General features: G+C 46.8%; 4 protein-coding genes across 5 annotated transcripts; 1 reads left to right on the top strand and 3 right to left on the bottom strand.

The window, feature by feature from the left end:
- Nucleotides 1-3,601: 3,601 nt before the first annotated feature.
- On the bottom strand, nt 3,602-6,297 carry LOC127600578 (apolipoprotein Eb-like). Its single transcript, XM_052065260.1, has 5 exons — nt 6,243-6,297; nt 5,856-5,919; nt 5,631-5,775; nt 4,860-5,126; nt 3,602-4,790 (listed from the first exon to the last, which is right to left on the bottom strand). The coding sequence occupies exons 2-5, from the start codon at nt 5,896-5,898 to the stop codon at nt 4,154-4,156; spliced, it is 1,092 nt and encodes a 363-aa protein (XP_051921220.1). The 5' UTR covers nt 5,899-5,919; nt 6,243-6,297; the 3' UTR covers nt 3,602-4,153.
- Nucleotides 6,298-6,527: 230 nt separating this feature from the next.
- Nucleotides 6,528-10,672, bottom strand: apoeb (apolipoprotein Eb). 2 transcript variants are annotated; one of them, XM_052065284.1, is made up of 5 exons: nt 10,534-10,672; nt 10,335-10,399; nt 9,879-10,023; nt 8,443-8,730; nt 6,528-7,271 (listed from the first exon to the last, which is right to left on the bottom strand). In XM_052065284.1, the coding sequence occupies exons 2-5, from the start codon at nt 10,375-10,377 to the stop codon at nt 6,923-6,925; spliced, it is 825 nt and encodes a 274-aa protein (XP_051921244.1). In that variant the 5' UTR covers nt 10,378-10,399; nt 10,534-10,672; the 3' UTR covers nt 6,528-6,922. The 2 variants fall into 2 exon arrangements, with proteins under 2 accessions (XP_051921244.1, XP_051921243.1); XM_052065283.1 differs by lacking the exon at nt 10,534-10,672 and having other exon boundaries at nt 10,335-10,461.
- A 4,784-nt stretch (nt 10,673-15,456) lies between these two features.
- LOC127600611 (apolipoprotein Eb-like) lies at nt 15,457-16,936 on the bottom strand. The gene is made up of 4 exons (XM_052065301.1): nt 16,822-16,936; nt 16,661-16,711; nt 16,121-16,271; nt 15,457-16,043 (listed from the first exon to the last, which is right to left on the bottom strand). Exons 2-4 carry the CDS (start codon nt 16,698-16,700, stop codon nt 15,470-15,472), a joined length of 765 nt encoding a protein of 254 aa, XP_051921261.1. The 5' UTR covers nt 16,701-16,711; nt 16,822-16,936; the 3' UTR covers nt 15,457-15,469.
- A 1,467-nt stretch (nt 16,937-18,403) lies between these two features.
- Nucleotides 18,404-21,125, top strand: LOC127600607 (apolipoprotein A-IV-like). The gene is made up of 4 exons (XM_052065296.1): nt 18,404-18,848; nt 18,944-18,985; nt 19,068-19,218; nt 20,412-21,125. The coding sequence occupies exons 1-4, from the start codon at nt 18,803-18,805 to the stop codon at nt 20,974-20,976; spliced, it is 804 nt and encodes a 267-aa protein (XP_051921256.1). The 5' UTR covers nt 18,404-18,802; the 3' UTR covers nt 20,977-21,125.
- Nucleotides 21,126-22,897: the final 1,772 nt, after the last annotated feature.

Genomic DNA, 22,897 nt, shown 5'->3' with positions numbered 1-22,897 from the left:
GGCTTCACAGTGCAGAGGTACCGGGTTCGATTCCAGCTCTGGCCTCCCTGTGTGGAGTTTGCATGTTCTCCCCGGGCCTGCGTGGGTTTTCTCCGGGTGCTCCGGTTTCCTCCCACATTCGCAAAACATTCATGGCAGGCTGATTGAACACTCTAAAAATTATCCCTTGGTGTGATCGTGAGCGTGGATGGTTGTTCGTCTATGTGTGCCCTGCGATAGGCTGGCAACCGATTCAGGGTGTCCCCGCCTACTGCCCGGAGACGGCTGGGGTGGGCTCCAGCACCCCCCGCGACCCTAGTGAGGATCAAGCGGTACGGAAGATGAATGAATGAATGAATGAATAATTAAACCCGGCCAAGATGCGCGATTGCGATTGTTTTCACGCCCTCGCTCACACGAAGGGTTAAAGATTTGTCCGTGTTGTGTCGGCGCCGGCTCGCAGCTTCGGGTGGCCCAGTATTGATCGGCGTGGGCGGACATGACCCGGGCGCTCAAAGGAAAAAAAACAGCTTATTCATTCGAGGACCCGTTCTATTCCGCAAGCTACGTTCGAAGCATATTGGCAGCGCCGAGTGGTCCGAGTGACCACGGCGGATGGATGGCGCACTCTGGACTCAGCAAACACACGGCAACCTTGAGAAGCACCCGCCCCCCCCCCCCCCACCCCTTTTTTGTTGACGTCCAGCAGAAAGCGGAGTTCATTCACTCCATTTGCTTGCTTCTCCTTACACTTTTAGCCCAAATATCGCGGGTTTGATTGGATTTGATTTTCCACCCCGAGCGAGTCAAACGCGGCATCAAAAACTGCCGGCGGCGTCTTTGTCTGGCCTTTGCTTTGCGCGGTTGCGTTTGCGTCTTTAGATGTCGAGACCAACTGTGTTAACTGACGAAAGCTTGATAATCTGAGCCTTTCAGGACGGTTCTTCTAGACCAGGGGTGCCCAAACTTTTTGGATCAAAGATTTACTTTTTGATCAACTAACCTCACGGGATCTACCCTTACCGGCACACAAATTTAAGATTTACCTGCTTTATTTTATTTTTAAATTTTTTTTTTTTGTGAAAATGAGACTGATTAGTGTGCAGTGTATATTAACACAAAAAAATATATTACTAACATGTACAAAGACACACAAATGGTTGTTTGTTTTTTTTCTTCTCGACACTCCTCGGATCTACTTGGGACCTGTCTTAGATCTACCGGTAGATCAGGATCTACCTAATGGGCACCCCTGTTCTAGACCCAATCATGACATCAGTTTCTGATTTGCCTGTGGAATATTCCGATAGCGGTGTTTATTTTGATTATTCCTCACACTGAAAGGGATCAATGGCATTTCAATCAAGAAATTGATTTGGTACCATCTCTGCATTATCTTGTGCTATTGCAACATCCATCCATCATCTACCGCTTATCCGGGGCCGGGTCGCGGGGGCAACAGCTTTAGCAGGGAAGCCCAGACTTCCCTCTCCCTAGCTACTTCTTCCAGCTCTCCCCGGGGGATCCCGAGACGTTCCCAGGCCAGCTGGGTGACATAGTCTTTCCAGCATGTCCTGGGTCTTCCTCGGGGTCTCCTCCCGGTGGGACATGCCCGGAACACCTCACCAGGGAGGCGCTCCGGAGGCATCCGAATCACATGCCCAAGCCACCTCATCTGGCTCCTCTCGATGTGGAGGAGAAGCGGCTCGACTCTGAGCCCCTCCCGCATGACCGAGCTTCTCACCTTATCTCTAAGGGAGAGCCCGGACACCCTGCGGAGAAAACTCATTTCGGCCGCTTGTATCCGGGATCTCGTTCTTTCGGTCACGACCCATAGCTATTGCAACATACTAAACATAAATACAATACAATACAATACAATACATGCTGATTTATATAGCACTTTCACAACAGCGGCAGCTGTAAATATGTACAGTATAGATAGAGATCCGTTTAGGTGTGGGTCAGAGTGGCGTTCTTTGGTCAGCGAGATGTGAAGATCCAAGTCACTGCCGATTGCATAATACGCCGTTTAAAGGAGCTTCTTGGCTGCTCCTTTGGACCCAAAGTCGAATCAAGCAGTTGATTTGCGATTACAGTTGTACGTTCGGCGTTCTGACGGCATCACACATGGAGGTCCAAAGTTTGACCGTGTGCACATTCACCATTCGGATGATATTCTTCACCCACACCACCTGCTTTTTGTTGATATTTTTTTCAAATTAGGAGCCCTCGTTCTTTCATGAACATCCTTTTTTTTTTAACTCATTCGCTGCCTGTATTTTTAAAACCATTTCCCACACGACACTTGTTGAAGTCGCTAGGACAGGCTGGTTAAATGGTATCAGGTGTCGTAATAACGGACCCTTTCTGCAAGTTTGTGTACACACAAAAATGTGTGTGTGTGTGTGTGTGTGTGTGTTCAGTATTTAAATGCTAGATTAATGTCATTTGTTTCTTTTTCATTTTAGTTGAAAGCGTGTCTGTTTGGTTTGGTTTTGGAGGGATCGAATGGGGTGGGAAGGGCTATCATGCAAGTTTTTTTTTGGTAGTATTTTCACCTCTAAGACAAAAAAAAAAAAAATCCAGCACGTCCTATCACCTACATTCTGATGTTCCTTGTTTCGGTTAAAAAAAAAAAAAAAAGCACCAAAGGGATTGGATTGCCTCACTTTTTGTTACACAGACGTTCTCCTTTTTTGTAAGAGAGGAAATAAACCAGACTAACCTTATTGTGCCATCTGAATTTAGTTAATTCTTGAACCACCCCGCCCCCCCTCCTCCTCCCCACCGCTTAGCAAATGCAAGGAAGTCTGCCGTCGTTGCACTTTTAACTGCTTTCACACCGGTGAGCCTTTCAAGTGGCCATTTTGTCTGGCTCAGATGAAAAGGCCCAAGCGGAGCCCCTTTTTTGGTTCTCGACCAATTCATCGCCATCTCCTTTGTGTACTTCGCTCGCGTGCATGTAAGATCCATTCTCCAAGAACTGCAGGAGGCCCGGCGCGTGAAAGAACGCGCATGTCCGACTCAGCAATAACAAGATCACACAAATGCTGCCAGAGGAGGAGGGAAGGGATGCAATTCTCAAATCTCTGCATTTTTTTTCTTGTTTTGTTCTTTTTGAAGGGGTTACTATCAGTTGAACACCTGTTAATTTACAGAGATTCTTTTTTTTTTTTTTTAGAGGGGGGTGAGTAAGGAATGTTATCCTAGCACAGATGGAGCAGTCATGCTGAGGGGACATGCCATCAATTTTGTGCACTTTGTTTTGTTTTCTTTGAGTTCTTTTAGAAACCTACTTGTACTCATTTTACTTTCAAAGTTTTTCCAAATCTTCTGTGAATGTGTTTCACTGTTGTCAGTGTACGTTCCTTTCGTCATTTTGGTCAGCCACTTTTGTTTTCTCTGGTTGAAGATAAGATTAAAAAAAAAAAAAAAACGTCTCACAATGGAGAATTTCCCAAATTTGCTTCTGAATGTTGTTCACTTTTGTGTTTGAAAATGCTTGTAGGCATTGTGTCGTTGCTGATGTGAAGCACATTGAGTTGCCTTGTGTCTGCTTTAGAAATAAAACTGCCTTGCCCATGGAAATGTCGTTGAGGTGCGCCAACACACCAGCCGCAGGTTTGCAGTAGGGGTTTATTGAAACTGCAGACTTGAATTTCAGTGCAAGCGTGTCAGATCTACTCAGTCGGTGTTGAAGGTGGCCGTCCGCCTCTCACTGAATAGTCGAGACCGACACCGTGCCCTGCGTCTCTTTCTCCTGGCCCCGATCTCATACCTGGTCCAGATGCCTGACCTGGTTCGGCCGCTGCTGGCCCAGGACTTTATCGTGGATCTGCCCCTGCTGGCCCAGGCTTCCGTCTTGGCTCTGCCGCTGCTGGCCCAGGACTCCATCTTGGCTCTGCCGCTGCTGGCCTAGGACTTCATCTTGGTTCTGCCGCTGCTGGCCCAGGACTCCATGGTGAGTCTGCCCCTGCTGGCCCAGGACTGCATCTTGGTTCTGCCTCTGCTGGCCCGGGACTACATCATGGGTCTGCCCCTGCTGGCCCAGGACTCTATCTTTGTTCTGCCGCTGCTGGCCCAGGACTCCATGGTGGGTCTGCCCCTGGTGGCCCAGGACTCTATCTTGGTTCTGCCTCTGCTGGCCCGGGACTACATCATGGGTCTGCCGCTACTGGCCCAGGCTTCCATCTTGGTTCTGCCGCTGCTGGCCCAGGACCCCATGGTTGTTTTGCCACTGCTGGCCCAGGCTTCCATCTTGGTTCTGCCGCTGCTGGCCCAGGACTTCATCTTGGTTTTGCCGCTGTTGGCCCAGGTCTCCATGGTGAGTCTGCCCCTGCTGGCCAAGGACTCCATCTTGGGTCTGCCCCTGCTGGCCCGGGACTACATCATGGGTCTGCCCCTGCTGGCCCAGGACTCCATGGTGGGTCTGCCCCTGATGGCCCAGGACTCCATCTTGGTTCTGCCGCTGCTGGCCCAGGACTTCATCTTGATTCTGCTGCCGCTGATCCAGGACTCTATGGTTGTTCTGCCACTGCTGGCCTAGGCTTCCATCTTGGTTCTGCCGCTGCTGGCCCAGCACTCCATCTGTGTTCTGCTGCTGCTGGTCCAGGACTCCATGGTGGTTCTGCCGCTGCTGGCCCAGCACTCCATCTTGGTTCTGCCGCTGTGTGCCAAGGACTTCATCCTTGTTCTGCCGCTGCTGGCCCAAACCCTCGGCCTTCCTCTGGGAGGTGGGGTTGCCGGTTTGCTGGACTAAGGACTCCCCCAAGTCCGGGTTTTGGGAGTTCTGTTTCTCGTTCAGGTATCTGGACATGAAGCTCGTTTAAAAGTTTGAAAACGTGTTTTTCTTTTGAGCGACCTCTCATTCGGCATACTTGCAGATGTCTTGGATGTCGCTGTTGAGGAGGTCCCTCAGCGCAGTGGCGAAGGCTCTGATATTACTTTGCAAATCATGGAAGTCCTGCTGCCCCTTGCTCTTGGTCTGCTGCCTCATGGACTGGATGCCATGCTCCTTGGCGTTGAGCATGTCCCCCTTCAGTCTGGTGACCAGGCGCTGCAAGTCTCGGTCGGAGCTCAGCTGGCCCATGGAAACGTTGTCTATGTATGCCGTCAGCTGGTACATACTGGCAGCGATCAATGTGCTGTGAGCAGGTGACACAAGGTCGCGCATGACAAGGTGACCCTGAGCTTTTCATTCACGAGCACAGACAACTGGTAACTCTTGCAAAAGAGATTGTAAAGTTTTTAACCTGTTTAGAGGTCGACAAAGGCGTGAACTAACAACCACTTCTAAAGTCCATCGAGATCAAATACAACACAATCAGTACATTTGACATTTGTCATTTTTACTGTAATTACGTTGTAATCACTAGCTAATTAACTACCTCCACAAATAGCAATAGGGACATTACCCTGCCACAAATAGCGAAACTCCACTTTACCAAAATGGCTGTAATTCCTGAAAGACACCACGAGATGGCAGCCCAGCACTTTTTTTCTATTAGACATGGCTATGGGTGAACTTAATGAAGCTTCTCCCCTCACTTGAACATAATTTCCTGGCCAAGCGCTGGCACCAAACTGATTTTGTTTTTCTGAAGACCGCCCCGCCGGCTCTCATCCGTGATGGTGCATGTCGGACCTACTCAAACTTTGTGCCGAAATCCGGGATCTGCACATCCCCTTCGTCTATGTCACCCAGCTTCACAAAATGCTGCCAAAACTGGTCCACGGCCTCCTCCCATTTGCTCACGGGGGCGTCAACCTGCTGCACCACGCGGGCACTGCAGCCTGAGTTGGGCAGAATACGAATGGACACCATCCACTTAGTTTGTCTCGTTCCCTGCTGTACTGTACTGACAAACGCGTACCAGTGAGGACTGCCAGGGAAAAAATGAATGCTGAAGCCTTCATGCTCGCTGCCGACAGTTCCACCTGGAAAGTGCAAGAAAATTAGTTCATTGCAGCTCACTTTGGCCGAGACATCCTAGACATCGTCAGGGCACATATTTGGTAGATAAACAACCCTTATCAATCATATTCACATCAATAGAGAATTTTAGATGATTCACTGAACATGTTTTGTGAATGTGAGAGGAATCCAAATCTGGCAAACGCCACATATTCCAACTTGGTACCTCAGAACTGCCTGTTGCCTCACATCAATACAAAAAAAAATGTAGTGCGATGGAAAATTCAAATTTGATTTGTTTTTTTTTGTTTGTTGGTTTGGGGGGTTTTTGCCTTTCTCATCTCACCTAAAGCAATGGAGCCTCCTTTGGTTTTCCGTGGTTGCTCGTCACTTATATAAGCTGCTGCTGATCAGTATTGTTGGACAAGGGTGGGTGGGGGTCGGGGGGTTGGGTGATCCTCAGATGAACTGTTATACAACCCCCCCCCCAAAAAAAAAACCTTACACCTCTATTATTATTATTATTATTATTGGTATATTTTTTTTAATCTCATTGTGTCTTCTAATTTGTGAGGTATAACTTATCTCTTTCTTGTCCGGTGTAGAGAAGAAGAAAAAGCAAACACAAGAGTTTGGTGTTTTCCGACTTCTTTATTAACTGGCGACAGAAAGCAGCAGCGTGACGTCCAAAGGGACCGCTTGATGGGTTACAAGCTACAAGAAGCATGGCAGCGCTACCTAGTGGCTGATTGTTATTATCGCATCCAGCTATGAGAGTCTGCAGTTGGGGGTGGGGGTCGGGGGGGGGGGGGGTGTCACTTGAAGTTAAAGGCTCGAAACGAAAAGCATTTTGGTGCATCGGAGTAAGGCCCACTCGGTGAATGTTTATTTACAAGCAAACAAACTGAAGTGAAGAACACCGGAGCGCAACAAAGTGACGGTGGAACTTAGTAACTCTCAACATCCTTCTTCTCCCTCCCAGGTCTGTCATACCCGCCTCCCAGCTTCCCCTCCAAGTGTCAGCCATTAAGCCGCCGCGGCGGTCTCCTTGACCGACTCCACGATGGTGTCGAACTTCTCGCGGATCTGTTCGGTGAGCGGGGCGAAGAGCTTGGTCAGCTCGTCGATCTTGCCCTCCAGGGAGACGCGCATCTCCTCGGCGGCGGCCTCCAGCTTGGTTCTGAGGCCCTCGGCCTGGCTCTCCAGCTGCTGGCCCAGACCTTCGGCCTGGGTCTTCAGTACGGTGGAGAGGTCGGACATCTTCTGGGAGGCGGCGTCGCCGGCCTGCTGGACTAAGGGCTCCACCTGCTGCCTCACGCTGTCCAGGTTCTGGGCGGTGCGTGACTGGAACTCACCCAGGTAGGTGGTTACCATGCTGTGAAGGAAGACATGTCGAGTTACATTTGTGAAGATCTGACGTGGGGTACATGAAAAATATATCCGAGCCGAGATGCGTGCAACTACGAGATTAAATCTAATTAAGCCAATTCAAGAAGAAAAAAAAATTCTGTGTGACTCTCACTACATCTTGTGTCTATAAAATGTACTAAAACTATGGTAATATTTGCAATGTATTTATTTGGTGTTGCTTTACGTCAGTACAGAAGAAGGTGAGGTTGTTTTTTTTGGACTAAGGGCTCCAAAAAAAGTTAGCACAATATATTACTCGGTGACCATTTACTCTCTCTCTCTAATTTAAAAACCTAAAACTAATACTAAAACTGATACAAAATAAAATTAACTATAAATACAAAACTATGGAAAGCTAAATATTAAATTATTAAACCTAAAACTAATGCTAAAACTGATACAAAATAAAATCAACTATAAATACAAAACCAAGGAAAGCTAATTATTAAATTATTAAACCTAAAACTAATACTAAAACTGATACAAAATAAAATCAACTATAAATACAAAACCAAGGAAAGCTAATTATTAAATTAAATCTAAAACTAATACTAAAACTGATACAAAATAAAATCAACTATAAATACAAAACCAAGGAAAGCTAATTATTAAATTATTAAACCGAAAACTAATACTAAAACTGATACAAAATAAAATCAACTATAAATACAAAACCAAGGAAAGCTAATTATTAAATTATTAAACCTAAAACTAATACTAAAACTGATACAAAATAAAATCAACTATAAATACAAAACTATGAAAAGCTAATTAAAAAGCTTTTTACACGTCAGAGTGATTTTCTTCCCAGATCAGACAAATGGTGAAAGTAGTCGGCGGCCGACAATCATAGAAGACAGCTCCACCACATTTGCGCATTTTCCCTCCCTTTTCAGCAACGACCGGATCATCAGATGTCGGAAAAAGCATCCTGATCAATCACATTGCGATGAAGAATGTTCAGAAAATAGTCGGTGGTGACAATGTTAGATGTGAAACCCGACAGCAAATTCTTCCCTGATCCCGGCCGATAAATGTAAAATACCGTCAATGGGCCGCAGATTTGAGCATGTTTGGGTGCTTGTAAAAATCGGTCGGTGATGTTCCAAAATATCTCAGCCTGGCTTTCAACTTACTTGCGGATGTCCTCAGTGTCCTTGCTGAGGCGCTTCTTCAGCTTGTTGGTGTAGGCGTTGATACGGCCTCGCACGTCGCCCGAGTTGGTCTCCGCCATGGTCTTGAGCTCGGCCAGGTAGGTGGCGCTGCGCTCCTTGGCGTCCAGCATGTCCTTCTGAAGCCGGCTGGCCAGCAGCTGCATGTCGGTGGTCAGCTGGCTGGTGGAGGCACTGGCGTAGGGGCTCAGCTTGGCCTGGATGTCGTCTTTGTACGTATTCAGCTCGGCCATGGTGTCCGTGATCAGCGTGCTGCCAAACGAGAGAAGACGGGCCTGTTCACAAGATGAATCCAATTCCTTTCGAAGCGAGTGGAGTACAGATTGATTTTAATAGAACGATTTAAGTTGGATCCATTCAGTGGGATTACGTGTATTGAAGTAGATGTATATATGTACAATACAATACATCCGGTCACAAATATATATGTTTATAAAACACAAAACACAACAAAACACCTCTACATTATTGTACAAAGTACTATAATTAATTTGAAAGGGAAGTTTAAAAAAAAAAGATTTTGCCTCTCCTTCTGATCCTCACCTTGGCCAACAGAGGTCAGTACATTAATCCGCATATATTTAATGGTGGAACACAAAGAAGCTCTGTCGATGATATTTTTTTAATCTAATCTGTCTGCAGTTCTGTTGCTTAAATTGTTAGCAGTACAGCAAGAACAACGCTAGTTTTGCTAGCCCTTCTATCTCGCGCTTTTAGCATTTTGTGTCAGCATTAGACTTTTGCAAGGCAAAATGATGCCGTTTGAGTCAATACACTCCATGTAGTTTTTGTTCATTGTTTCTAGTAAACAGTCTACTGGGATGTACAAGTGGTTTCAAGCCGGCACAGTTGTCATCTTTTTTGGAAGAGTGGTTTGCCGGCGTGTAATTTTAAGCTAGTATCAATTAGTATCATTAGAATGCTAATGAATGCTCTCAATGAGCCTCGTGTCGAGGTGGTTGCTTTGTGATGAATAGTTTAACTACTCAAGACAGTCACGTATTTACCAAGGGTTGGTGATTTGTTTACGTTTGACACATGCTGTCGATGTGTGTCCAGTTTAAGTGCTCTGCTGCCATCTTGTGTTATCTGTACAAAATCACAAACCCATTTTGAAGGGGTGGCAGTGGGGGGGGGGCGCTTCAATTATTCATGGGGTTTTACTCTTTGCAGCAAATTGTCAGGGTTCACTGGACTTGTACGACACTTTGTTTCTATTCAGTAATTACTAGTTAATAAACTAGTAACACTATTATATTCAGTAATTACTAGTTAATAACCTAGTAACACTATATTAGATTCCCAATACTTCACATTGAATAAAATGCACTATTGAGAGTTAACGGTACGCTTTAGCGGTGAAGCCCAATTCTTCAGTGGCGCTACAGTGAGGGACTTACTCAAGCTCCCGGTTGAGCTGCGAAGTCTTGATGGTCTGCAGGACTCCATCGGCCTTCTGGTTCAGATCGGAGACATACTGCCAAAAGCGGTCCACGGTCTCCACCCAGCGGTCCGGGGTCTGGCGCACCACACGGCCGTGGCAGCCTGGCACGGACATGTCAATAATATACATATTAGTGATTCCAAAGCACATGAGTGTGCCACCAGACGTCACCATCGTGGGGAGTTATCCAACATTTTTAGTTACTCCAAATAATGCATCTTTGGTCATATCTCTATGTGGGTGACGTATAGTGAAAGGTAGAACAATGATTTGAGGGAAGATCCCCGTTACTTCAGTCTACTGTGACATCTTGTTTTGGAAATTTGTATCGTGCAAAATACGTGTGGAATCGGTTTGGAATCGTTGACTGTGATGTAGTTAATGGAAAGCCCATTTAAAAAAAAAAACTTACCAGTGAGGACTGCCAGGGCGAGGACGAGAGCTACAGTCTTCATGGTCAGTTGCAGACAGAAACACCTGGAAAGGGGAGCCACCAAAAAAAAAACAACTTTATGATGAGTCATGGATCATAACATACAAAATTTTTACTGGAGTTGCTGTTTTTTTTTCACCCCCCCCCCCCCTACTTTCCCCCCTCCCCCCAGTCTCACCTGAAACGGTCGAGGTTCCTCCGTGTCGAGCCCGCCGTGAGTGGCAGCCTTTTATAGGCTACTGCCGTGCTTGCATAGGGGTGGGCGGGGGGATGTTCCTCACGCGTTCACAACCCCCCAACCCCCCCCCAACCCCACCCCCCTCCCGCTCTTCCACGACGCCGCAGCGCGGCCGAAGTTCTCCACCCGCGTGCGCGCGACCGTCCGTTCCTCATACGCACTGTTTGCGCAACGTGGAGAACAAGCTTGAAGCTTTCGCGTGCAATATGCGAGGAAACAAAAAAAGAAATCACCTTGTACCTTCGTTTTATTAACAACTTCTTTAAATTCAATTAAATCCCATCATTTTAATTATAGTTGTTGGTTTTTTTTTCAACCGACATAGTTTAAAGTAAATGTTTGATTTATTCAGCTATGATGAGCCGTGCCAGTTTAATTTCTGATTTGCAAGTGGACCATCGTGTGCTTTTTCACTCATTCGTTTTTTGTATTTGGCAACCGGAGAGGAAATAAATACATCGGAAGTTCTTAAGGAAAAGTGGAAATGTGATTGTGGTAATTCACGAAATTTTCACTTCATCGCCTGAGGAAGGAGCGAGGCTCAGTGACAATCCGCGAGGTTGAATATTGTGACGAAAATGACAATGCGAGAGTTTTCCCCTTTCGTGGCTGTGGATGCCGTTATCGTAATTCAGTCGAATGCCTGGAAGTCATTTCCGTGCGTTGATTATATTTGACGGCACCTCCGTTCACCAGCAGCATTGGCACCAACCCTGGTCATGAATTGAAATTGGTTTGGTTCACAAAAAAAATCAAATCAAGAACAAAAGGAGCGTGACAATGTCAGGGGGGGGCAAGGGGGCAGAAAATGCCTTTTTGTGCCGACGACCTTAAAACACTTCCATAGAGATTTGGGTTTGTTTTTTTTTTTTCCTCGCATCATGCTGAAGCCAGGACTCTCTTCACATGAGATGACAATGAATCACCCGGACAAAAACGGTGTCGCATCAAAATACCTCCTGACCTTTGTCATGACTTTTAAATGACGCTGGTCCTTATTGATGCTGCTTGTGCAGCTGAATTTCAATTCAAAAAAGAGAAACGCAGGCAGTCGATTGACTGCTAAGTGAAAACTTCCTGATGCTCCCGCATCCCCCCACACACAAAAAATTGTTTTGTTGATCACAGCTTACAGCTCTCAATACAATACAATACAATACAATACATGCTGATTTATATAGCGCTTTCACAACAGCGGCAGCTGTAACAAAGCGCTTTACAAAACAGTTAACATAAAGTAAAATAATAAACACACTCAAAAATCAAAAGACCTCTCAAAATGTGAATCTTGCACGAGGAGCAATTCGAATGATTTTAATTGTTGAAATGTGCTCAGAATTGGCCTGGTGGAATTTATTGTTTCGATTTTCTCATTGAAATATTTTCTCTTTTGCTAGACTGTCAATACGAAATCATAACATGTATTCAAAATTTGCGTAATAGATATCACTGCAGTTTTTCCCCTTTATCTCATCATACGAGTGCTTAACTCGTTCTGCTACCAGGATCACCCCCCCCCCCCCCCCCACCTCCCCATTTTACCACCTCGGCAGGTGTCGCATCTCCACGACGTTTATCCCGCATCCTCAAGTGACCACATGTGAAGCGAAATAGCAAGTGACGGCAGGATGTCAAGTCAGCCCTTTCCTTGGGCTTTCTCATGCAAAGGCCACCGCCGGCACCTTCGCAGTCTGGCACCAACACACACACACACACACACAACCCCCCTGCCCCCTTCAATCTCACTTTGGGTCTGCAGGGGAGGGCACGCGCAATTGTTTTGCTTGATCACTTGTCAAATGCAAGAAGTTAGCACAATAAGACTGAGGTCTTTGTCAAACTTTTTTTTTTTTTTAATTCAGTTCTGGTGGGGCGACTTTGATTAGACAGTGCATATGGCGCCCCTGGTGGCAGGACGCAGGAACAGCAAAATGCCCCGATCTGCATGTGTCCTCATTGCAAAGTGACACAGAGATGACCGTGTGTGTGTGCGTCATGCGTCACACGTGTCGTGGTTCTTTGCCCTTTGAGACTTTGAGATACTTTTGGACAGAAATAAAGATTAGTGTTGGCGCGCTCGGGTAATTGGCACCGAGTCGTGATAACACATGATAACCCAGCCTGACACGCTGGATTGGTTAACTGTTACCAACCCCAGGCCCGGCCCGCCCCCACCTCCAAAAAGCTCACATTTTCTAGGTTGTAAACACGGCACCTTGAGATTTGCTTTTGAAACACTCCCGACTGTGCGGTGATTGAATTGTTGACATGGATTCGTTGTTTCATGTTATTGTGATTTTTCTCACGGAGGAATTGAAACAAAAACTCTTTTGTAAGACAGAACGGGGGAAGGAAGGGGAAGTGGGAGTGTGAGGTGCTACAGTAAAAGGCCTGACAAAGTGAAAAACAACAAAGTCGGGAGGGTGGCGGGGAGTGTGTCAACGGCCGTCTGAGCTAACGTCGGATGACGTTCCCCCCCCCCCCCCCCCCCCCGCCCCCTTCAGCCGTTCCATTACGGACGAGTCAGCCAGGTTATTAGCGGCCAGACATCAGCCGTGTTTTTCCTGGATGTCGACACAAAATGGCTCTCGCAATTTGAGCAAAGTTGTCAAAACAATCCCCTGGGCACACGCTGTTATGTGCATGCCACACCAGTTGGTGGCAGTGTGGCTTGTTAAGCGGCTCGTTCGAAATTGCCTTTCTTCGTCTGCGTGCATGATAGATAAATATTAGAAAACATTTTGCTATTATCTGACCAAATGTAAATAAATTGTTGTTTATTAATTATATTATTATTTATTGATTTATAAATCAATAAATTGATTTATAAATCAATAATTATTTATAAATCAAATATAATATATAATATATAAATTATATTTATAAATGGGCGGCCCGGTAGTCCAGTGGTTAGCACGTCGGCTTCACAGTGCAGAGGTACCGGGTTCGATTCCAGCTCCGGCCTCCCTGTGTGGAGTCTGCATGTTCTCCCCGGGCCTGCGTGGGTTTTCTCCGGGTGCTCCGGTTTCCTCCCACATTCCAAAAATATGCATGGCAGGCTGATTGAACACTCTAAATTGTCCCTAGGTGTGAGTGTGAGCGTGGATGGTTGTTCGTCTATGTGTGCCCTGCGATTGGCTGGCAACCGATTCAGGGTGTCCCCCGCCTACTGCCCGGAGACGGCTGGAATGGGCTCCAGCACCCCCCGCGACCCTAGTGAGGATCAAGCGGTACAGAAGATGAATGAATGAATGAATGAATATTTATAAATCAAAATATTTGATCAAAAAAACCCAGATATGATAATATATTTTAAAAATACATAAAAAATGATTTTATAATTTTAAAAAGGAAAATCTTTAAAATATTGAGCAATGATATGAGAGCAGTGGAAAAATTGAAAGACATAATGATTATCAGGCTCCGACTACACAAAATAAACAAAAATTCAAATGAAAAAATTAGACCCAAAAGTTTTTACTTTTTTTTTTTATGAAGACACTGAATTAAAAAAAACAAATACCATCCTAGCATGCAAATTTTCCTACATGCAAGATTGTACAAAATTAACTGTAGACCTGTTATTGACCATTTTCATAATTGTGTTTTCAGGCTACCAAATGCTGAAATGAGAGCGAAAAATTATCCCTCTAATCAGTTTCCATTTTCTTCCTTTTTTTTGGGCACATAGTCCCTATGAATCTTCGGGTCCATTTTTCAAAACGGCACATCATGCACGCCGGTGCAGAACATATTGCTCCAGGGACAAGAAGGAAGTACAGTACGTTGCCATTTTGGTCACACAAATGGCGGCATATTGTTCTGCATTTCAGTTCTATGCACTTGTCCAAACTTTTCATTGTTTCGGTACCGACTTACGCAGCTGACTGTTCTCTACAAGGAGCTAAAGAGCAAAATTGCCAACAGGTGTTTGAGCTCCGCATATCGAATGAAAACGTTCACTTTCAAAGGGCAACGGATACCCCGAAGAAAACGACAGGCGCACTTGGGTTAAGGGTTAACTTTGTACAGCAACAGCTGGAAGCAGAAGAGTGGAATGTTGTTTGCCACCGTGTAGCGCAGCGTGGGCGCAATCCGCCAGCAGGGATGGTGGCACACAAAAACACTTGCAACAGGATGTTTTTTTTTTGTTGTTGAACTTCCAGTAACCCAACATGTTCCGTCCAGTCCCTTCGCTGTGTCGCAACTCTGACACGCACAAGGCCTGAACACGCCAGCCTTCGACAGCTTACCAGAAAACGGCTTCCCAGGAGCTTGGGACTCATTATGAAATGTTTGCCTTTCGCTCATTCAGTTGATCTCTTCGCCGATCGCGAGTGAAAAGCTTTCAGCGACCTCCGTGATTTGAGGTCATTTTGGTAACGATTGAACTTTTGCCCCCTCAGTCCAAATTGTCGGGGGTGTACTTTTTTTGGGCAAGTTGCAACTTGGCCGTCTTCTGTTTGAATAGCAAAGTAATAGTTTAGTCTTTTTGTTTCTGCTTGCTTGTTAACAGGCTACTTCCTGGTTTGTGGGGGCGCCGTACGATGCTACCGAGGGGCAGCCTTGTTTATTCAGGGGTGGGCTGGGTGTACCCTTCACACAAGAGGAATTAGTATTTGGATCCGAACGAAAAATAACAGATTCCTTGGTTGAGGTTTTGAGCCCACGTGCATCCCAACAATGATGGCCCCAATACAAAGCAAGGCAGTAAGTCACATGTCAGTTTTTTTTAGAAGGTCTTTATTTTGACAGTAATGGAAGACTGCGTGGTCCAGACCAACACCGAGTACGACTGTAAACCGTGAACATTTTCAGATACCGATGAGCGCGTCCTCCTGAGAGGAAACAGTGTGTTGTTGATTCGGCGGCAGACTTAGTTGGTTTTCACAAAGGAATCGTAGAGGGCAAGCAGACGAGCCTGGAGGTCCTGGGTGTAGGGGTTCAGGGTATCCCTCAGCTCTGTGATGTAAGGGGAGGCCAGGTCTGTCATCTGCTGGGCTCTCTGGTTCAGCTCGGTCTGCAGCTTCTCAGCCATCGGGGACACGGTCTCCTTGAAGGTGTTCAGGTGCTGGTCCACCTTCTGGATCAGGTCACCCGTGTGGGGCTCCAGCTGGGCCTGAAGATCAGCGACGGTCTGATCCAGGTTGGCCTTGAGCTCCTCGCTCCTCCTCACGAGTTCGGTCTTCATGGTCTCGGCATCCATGGCGAGAAGTTGGTTGAGCTCTGATTGGATCAGTGCCATTCTTTCCTGGATCTGGACCTTCACGTTGTTGGCGTAGGGCTCCACCTTCTCGCGGACGCTGTTCAGCTCCTGGGTCACGCGCTCCTGCAGCGTATCGGCCTCTGCGCTCACCTTGGCGATCAGTTCCTTGGCCGCGGGGGGGAGCTGGTCGTGCAGGGTGACGGCATACTGGTTGGCCATGTCGGTGCCGTCAGCCAGTCGGGCGCTGGAGGAAAACGGGACACGGAGCCGTGAAACCACACCGTTTGTCTCGGAGGTTCGCGCAAGGGCCTCGAGGCTTACCTAAAGTCCTGACCCAATTGAGACTTCTTGATCATCTGGATCGTGTCGTCGGCGGTCTGAGTGACCTTGGCGACGTAGTCCCAGAAGGCGTCAGTCATCACCTCCAGCTGGGGCTTGGGCGCATCAGCGTAGAAGAGGTTGGCGTTGCAGCCTGGAGCGTGGACGGAGAGAAAGCGACACTTATTTTTTTGCTTCAACCAGCCACCGAAATTCTACAAACGGCAAACACGGTTGGCCTGATTTGATGCAGGGCCCAAGTTAAAGATATGAAATAGGTTTCGCTTTTTCGTTGGCTTTTTTGAGGTTTTCTTCGAAAGGAAGACAAACCCAAACAAGCTGTGTTGAGAAAAGCACACTGTGAAGCTTTAATGTTGCCCCCCCCCAAAAAAAAAAATCACGAAGCCCACCCAAACCGTTCCTCCTCCAGAGAAAACTTTGACTTTAAGGTCACTCGAAAGAAAATTCACTCCGCCCCCCTGGATCATCCTTCTCTGAAAGCCAAATGCTTTGTCCTCTGCGAATGGGTCACTCTGTACTCACCGGTAAAAACGGCCAGGACCAGGACAGCGAGGACCTTCATGGTTGTTGGATCTAGAGTGACAAAATAATACAGCGGTTACGTGAGCGATGCCCAGCTGGGAGGATGATGGAGCCGCCGCCACCGCCGCCGACGACCCTCGTAGGGTTTTGCTCTTTCTTACCTGTGAGAGTGTCTGCCAGTTAAAACTCTGCAGTGCTTCTGCTCAACCGATGTGCCGCCGCCGCTTTTATAGCCAAGCGGACACTAATAATCCCAAAGTCCAGGCCGCATGTGCCTTGCTGTCACTCACTATCTCCGCTGATGTCCTAAGCAAAAGCACGCATCCTGAGGGCATAACCCTATTCGGAACGTGTCACTAGATTTCATGTTCTTTCTCATGATTTTCAACTCCAAACCAACCTTTTATCTGGAGGTTCTGATGCATAGCTGATTAGATAGCGGCAAAAAAAAACAAAAAAAGACAAAGAAGAGAAAGAAGAAAGAAAAAAAGCCTCACACTCTCCAATTGGTGTTCGCCCTGCCTGCTCACCTCGCATACCTTCAAGTTTCTGGGTCAAAGTTCCCATGATAGCCGCCATGAGTCAGTCTGACCAAGGGTCAGTAGACTGTGCCATCGTCAGCCCTCTTCAGGTGTTGGCCTTCAATCTAAAAATGATGTCAGAACCAAACATGGGGGAGGGGTGGGGGGGTAGATTTGGACGTCTCCGTAATGCCTGACTTACCACTAAGTCAAAGTCATGATGTACGTTTTAGCATCATCGCCATTTTTGTCTTTGATTCCCTACTTGAATACTTTTTGGTCAATTTGGTGGAGATGCAGAGCTGCGCGTCATCGGCATAGCGGTGGAAATTGAAACCGTTTGATGTGACCAAGGGGGGAGGCATGTAAAGGAGAAAGAGGAGGGGGGCAAGAACCGTGCCTTGAGGGACACCCCTGGAGACTGGGGTTGTGTTGGACTGAGATGCATTATTCATTCATTCATTCATCTTCCGAGCCGCTTGATCCTCACTAGGGTCGCGGGGGGTGCTGGAGCCTATCCCAGCTGTCCCCGGGCAGTAGGGGGGGGACGCCCTGAATCGGTTGCCAGCCAATCGCAGGGCACACAGAAACGAACAACCACTCACACTCACACCTAGGGACAATTTGGAGTGTTCAATCAGCCTGCCACGCATGTTTTTGGAATGTGGGAGGAAACCGGAGCACCCGGAGAAAACCCACGCAGGCCCGGGGAGAACATGCAAACTCCACACAGGGAGGCCGGAACTGGAATCGAACCCGGTACCTCTGCACTGTGAAGCCCACGTGCTAACCACTGGACTACCGGGTCGCCTTGAGATGTATTAATGATCATGAATTGGTGGCGGTCAGTGAGGTGTGGTTTGAACCGGGAGGGAGCAGTGCCGGCGATGTTCAGGGAGCACTCAAAAGACAGTTTTTGTAAATGCTTGTGGGGACCCCTGACTCTAAATTTGGACTGGCGAGTAAAAACGATCACTTCAGCGTTGCTCAAAAGTCACTCAGTGGCGCCACCTGGAGAGTTAGAAAAATATAAGATTCAACAAGCAACATGAAATGGAGTGGACGTGTCGAGAATGACGCTCAAAAAAAAGCTTTCAAAGTTGAATAGGAAGTCGGACATTTTGTTTTGAAGCTAGCATTTAGGACTTGTCCAAAATGGGGCCCCAATTACAAGTTGGGGACAACAGATAGAAGGGCGATGCTTTTTTTTTGCATGGTTGGATCATGGTGTCAAAGTGTGATACTCATTTCCAAGATTGTCCCCCCCCACCCCTTTTTTTCCCTTATCCTGACGACGAAATCAGTAAAAGAAACACCTGGCGTGATCTTATTACAAAGTCCAGCAGTACCATCTTCCCATGTTTATCCGGTGTTATCGGGACGCCAATGGCAGCATAAACACTCACCGCAGGATGTCCTCACTACTTTTCAGAAAGCAGTTGTCACTACTCCGACGTGGAAGCATACATAAAACTAGCCCAGGTCCGTCTTTAAACTCGTTTTCACATCGCATTGTTAGCTAGCCGAAGTCATGTGACGTGTTTGTGACAACACGGCAGGGACTCCTGGACTTCGCCTTCTTGAGTGTTACACTACTTCGATATATAAATAGGCAGCGCAGATGCAGTCGACCAGAACACAGTCCACAAAGAGACACAAAAGAGCAGGTGAGGATTTGGCACGCCGTCTAATTGAAGACAAGTAGAAACGTGTTGACATTTTTTTGGAACTTCAACCGAAAACCCGTTTGTGTTTCTTGCAGTCATGAGGGTCTTTGTTTTGTTCGCTTTGGCGCTAGTTTCTGGTAAGTCGCAACCTCCAAACTCAAAATACAATGTTTGAGCCACTTTAAAAAAATAAACCGCCTTTGGTTTCCTTCCCAATAGGCTGCAATGGCAACTTCTTCCATGCCGACGCACCCAAGACACGGATGGAGGCTCTGACCGACGCTTTCTGGGACTACATCGCGGAGGCCAGTAAACTTGCCGACGACACCCTGGAGATGGTGACAAAGTCGGACTTTGGAGCTGAAGTCAAGTAAGTTGCTCCACTAATGCACTTTATGAAAGGATCCAACAGTTTGTGTCATGAATGCTACGAACAGAATAAGCGATGAGTATAGCCAATTGTAAAAAAAAAAACAGAAAGTGAGTGTATTTTTAAGTTGCTCGTTATATGAACATTTTTTAAATAGATTTGTCATTATTTACATTTTACGATTTAAAAAAAAAAATGCTTTCATTCAAGACTTCAGAGAGACAGCATTTATCATAGGAATTGAAGTCATTTTTGTGTTGTGACGCTCGGGATCGCCAACACTCGGACGCATATCACGCATCGGTCTTAGCATCATTGCTGTATCATCCATCCATCCATCCATCCATCATCTACCGCTTATCCGGGGCCGGATCGCGGGGGCAACAGCTTTAGCAGGGAAGGCCAGACTTCCCTCTCCCTAGCTACTTCTTCCAGCTCTCCCCGGGGGATCCCAAGACGTTCCCAGGCCAGCTGGGTGACATAGTCTCTCCAGCGTGTCCTGGGTCTTCCTCGGGGTCTCCTCCCGGTGGGACATGCCCGGAACACCTCACCAGGGAGGCGCTCAGGAGGCTTCCGAATCAGATGCCCAAGCCACCTCATCTGGCTCCTCTCAATGTGGAGGAGAAGCGGCTCGACTCTGAGCCCTCCCGGATGACCGAGCTTCTCACCTTATCTCTAAGGGAGAGCCCGGACACCCTGCGGAGAAAACTCATTTCGGCCGCTTGTATCCGGGATTTCGTTCTTTCGGTCACGATGCTGTATCATGATACTATTAATACCTTGCGCTATTGCAATATATATGCTGTATCATGATATCATAGGTCTCTTCGATTAAATATTTTATCTCAAGTCTTGTCTGTGGCATCCGTAGCGCACCCTGATACAGTTGATATCATTAGACATGCGCCATAGGCCATATTCCTGTATCACGATACTGTCGATATTACGGGTTACATACTGTGACCTTTGGCGCCCTTGCTTGTGCCGTGTTACTGTTGATGTAATTGTACATTTACGTCATTGGCACAATGGCCGTATCTTGATATCATGGATTCCATATTGTGACACTTTATTAAACCTTCCTCGGATGCGGGCTAGCATATTGATTTTGGCACCGTTGCTGTATCGTGATCGCATCGCTCTGGTGAGGCCGACTCAAGTCTGTGATCTGATCATCTGGCCCCCCTTTGCAGCGCTCACTTGGCCGAAACCGCCGACGTGGCCAGCAGATACGCCAGTAACCTGAAGGAGAAGCTTCCCTTGGCCACCCAGGGCCTGATGGTCAAGATCAGCGCCGAGGCCGACGTCCTGAAAAAAGTGCTGAGCCAGGACCTGAGCGCGGTCAGCGAGAAGGTTGATCTGTTATCTGACAGCATGAAGTCCCAGATCAAGGAGAAGGTGAATCGGTTGAAGCAGGAGCTGACCGCTTACGCCGACAGCGTTGATGCGGACCAGCTGAGAGACACCCTGCAGCAGCACAGCAAGGTGCTGATGAACGGCCTGATGAGTAGCATCAGCAACGTGGAGCGCAATCTGGATCCCTTCGCCAAGGAAATGGTGGAGCAGGTTAACCAGCACCTGATGGCCTTGAAAGAAAACATCATGCCCGTGGCCCAGAGGGTGCAGGAAGACTTTCACGATGGAAGCAGAAAGGTGCACCGCGTGGTGGCCCCCTACGCCGAAGACCTGAAGGAGAAGCTGCAGCATTTTGCTGTGGACCTCCGGGAACACCTCGAGGCCTTCGTCAACAGTAACTAACTTGAGCTCAAGAGATTCTCCTTGAAATGTCGCTAAAATCCAAATTCTATTTATTCCCTACTTCGATTGATTGACAAATATTTGTTTTGAACTTTGTTGCTGTTCTCGATTTTCTTAAGGAAAATAAACACAATTTTTTATCAAACAAACTGGTTTGTTGTCTTCTTTGTAACAAACATCTCTGCAAGACTTCCAATACACCGACACTTGATACGTATTTTTTTTGGGGTTGCTTTGAAAGAAATTATACTTAGTGATACTGTTTGTGATATCGTTGATATCATGTGCAAAACGCCTGGAGAAAGATATGGAAACTGAGACGATAACAAATTGCCGTGTATCCGTTGCCGTATCGTGATATTGTTGATCATACAAACAATGCATTCATTGTAGACAAGTGGCAAGTCATATACAGTACATATATATATTTAAATGTGTATATATATATATATTTGGGCGGCCCGGTAGTCCAGTGGTTAGCACGTCGGCTTCACAGTGCAGAGGTACCGGGTTCGATTCCACCTCCCTGTGTGGAGTTTGCATGTTCTCCCCGGGTCTGCGTGGGTTTTCTCCGGGTGCTCCGGTTTCCTCCCACATTCCAAAAACATGCGTGGCAGGCTGATTGAACACTCTAAATTGTCCCTAGGTGTGAGTGTGAGCGTGGATGGTTGTTCGTCTCTGTGTGCCCTGTGATTGGCTGGCAACCGATTCAGGGTGTCCCCCGCCAACTGCCCGAAGACGGCTGGGATAGGCTCCAGCACCCCCCGCGATCCTAGTGTGAGGATCAAGCGGTTCGGAAAATGGATGGATGGATTTTTTTTTTTTTTTAACTGCTAAAAAAAAAATAAAGGGAACACTTATCACAATGTGTGATATAAATGTCAATTTAAAAAATGATATCATGGGTAAAATCTGATGACTAAATGCATGTGCAAATGAAACCAGATGCATTTGAGTATCTGCTGTATTCGACGACGTCTCGTGTTATTTTCTCATCTCGGTGAGTTGTGAGGATGCTTTGTTCCCAGCAGGCCCTGCAGTCTTATTTTGACTCGGCGCTCCTGTCCTTGTCCTAACATGTCCCAATGACACAACAGCGAACTGTGTCTGCCCTTCCGGCCACAGGTGCAACATTGTTGGTTTTCTCCGGCGTGTCGCGACAAGTTGGAATTCACAAACACACCAAAGGGTCCGTCAGCAAGCGGTGACCAAGACACTCCTCGGAATCCTAATTTACAACTTTAACTTCAATTCTCAAATCTGAACACTCATTTCAACACCCGTTTTATAATCCCTAATTCAAACCCTAACCTGGACCTGATTCCCGAATTCGCTATCCCAATTTTAAACTCAAATTTGGAACCCTAACTTTAATCCTAAACTCAGAACTCCGACCGGGATTAAATGTCAGAAATGTGTTTGAAGGTGAAGGTATCTTGAAGTTGGGATTCAAAAAGAAGATGTAAACTCATATTTCTTTTTTGCGAAATGCCAGAAGCAAAACGTCAAATATTTAATTCAACTGTCTAACTTGAAATGTTATTGAATTTTATTGCCTTGAAATTTTAAAGTCACGCAACAGTCTTTTTTTTATTTTTTATTTTACACAGCAAATTATAAGAACAAACAATAGTATTAAAAGTGAATGTCATCAAGAGTCGGGTGTGTGTTTTTCTGTGTGTGTTTTGAGTGAGTGAGTGGGGGCAAAGGGGGGGGGGGGTGCATTCCTGAGTGTTTGCTGCAAGCGGATGCAAGCACGCTACCCGACATTTGTCCTGCAGTGACTTGGTCAGCTTCCAACGTGGAGACTCGGAGTCCACTGACTGAAAACGTCTCTTCAGTGTTTTGTCTTTTGTTTTGTTTTTCATTATGCGCAAGTGCATTATTTGATTCCCCCCCCCCCCCCCCATCTTGTTCAAAA

Source organism: Hippocampus zosterae, chromosome 5 (genome assembly GCF_025434085.1).
Source record: "Hippocampus zosterae strain Florida chromosome 5, ASM2543408v3, whole genome shotgun sequence".
NCBI lineage: Eukaryota > Metazoa > Chordata > Actinopteri > Syngnathiformes > Syngnathidae > Hippocampus > Hippocampus zosterae.
Note: the sequence above shows the minus strand (reverse complement) of the source record. Positions and strands in the feature narration are given on the sequence as shown.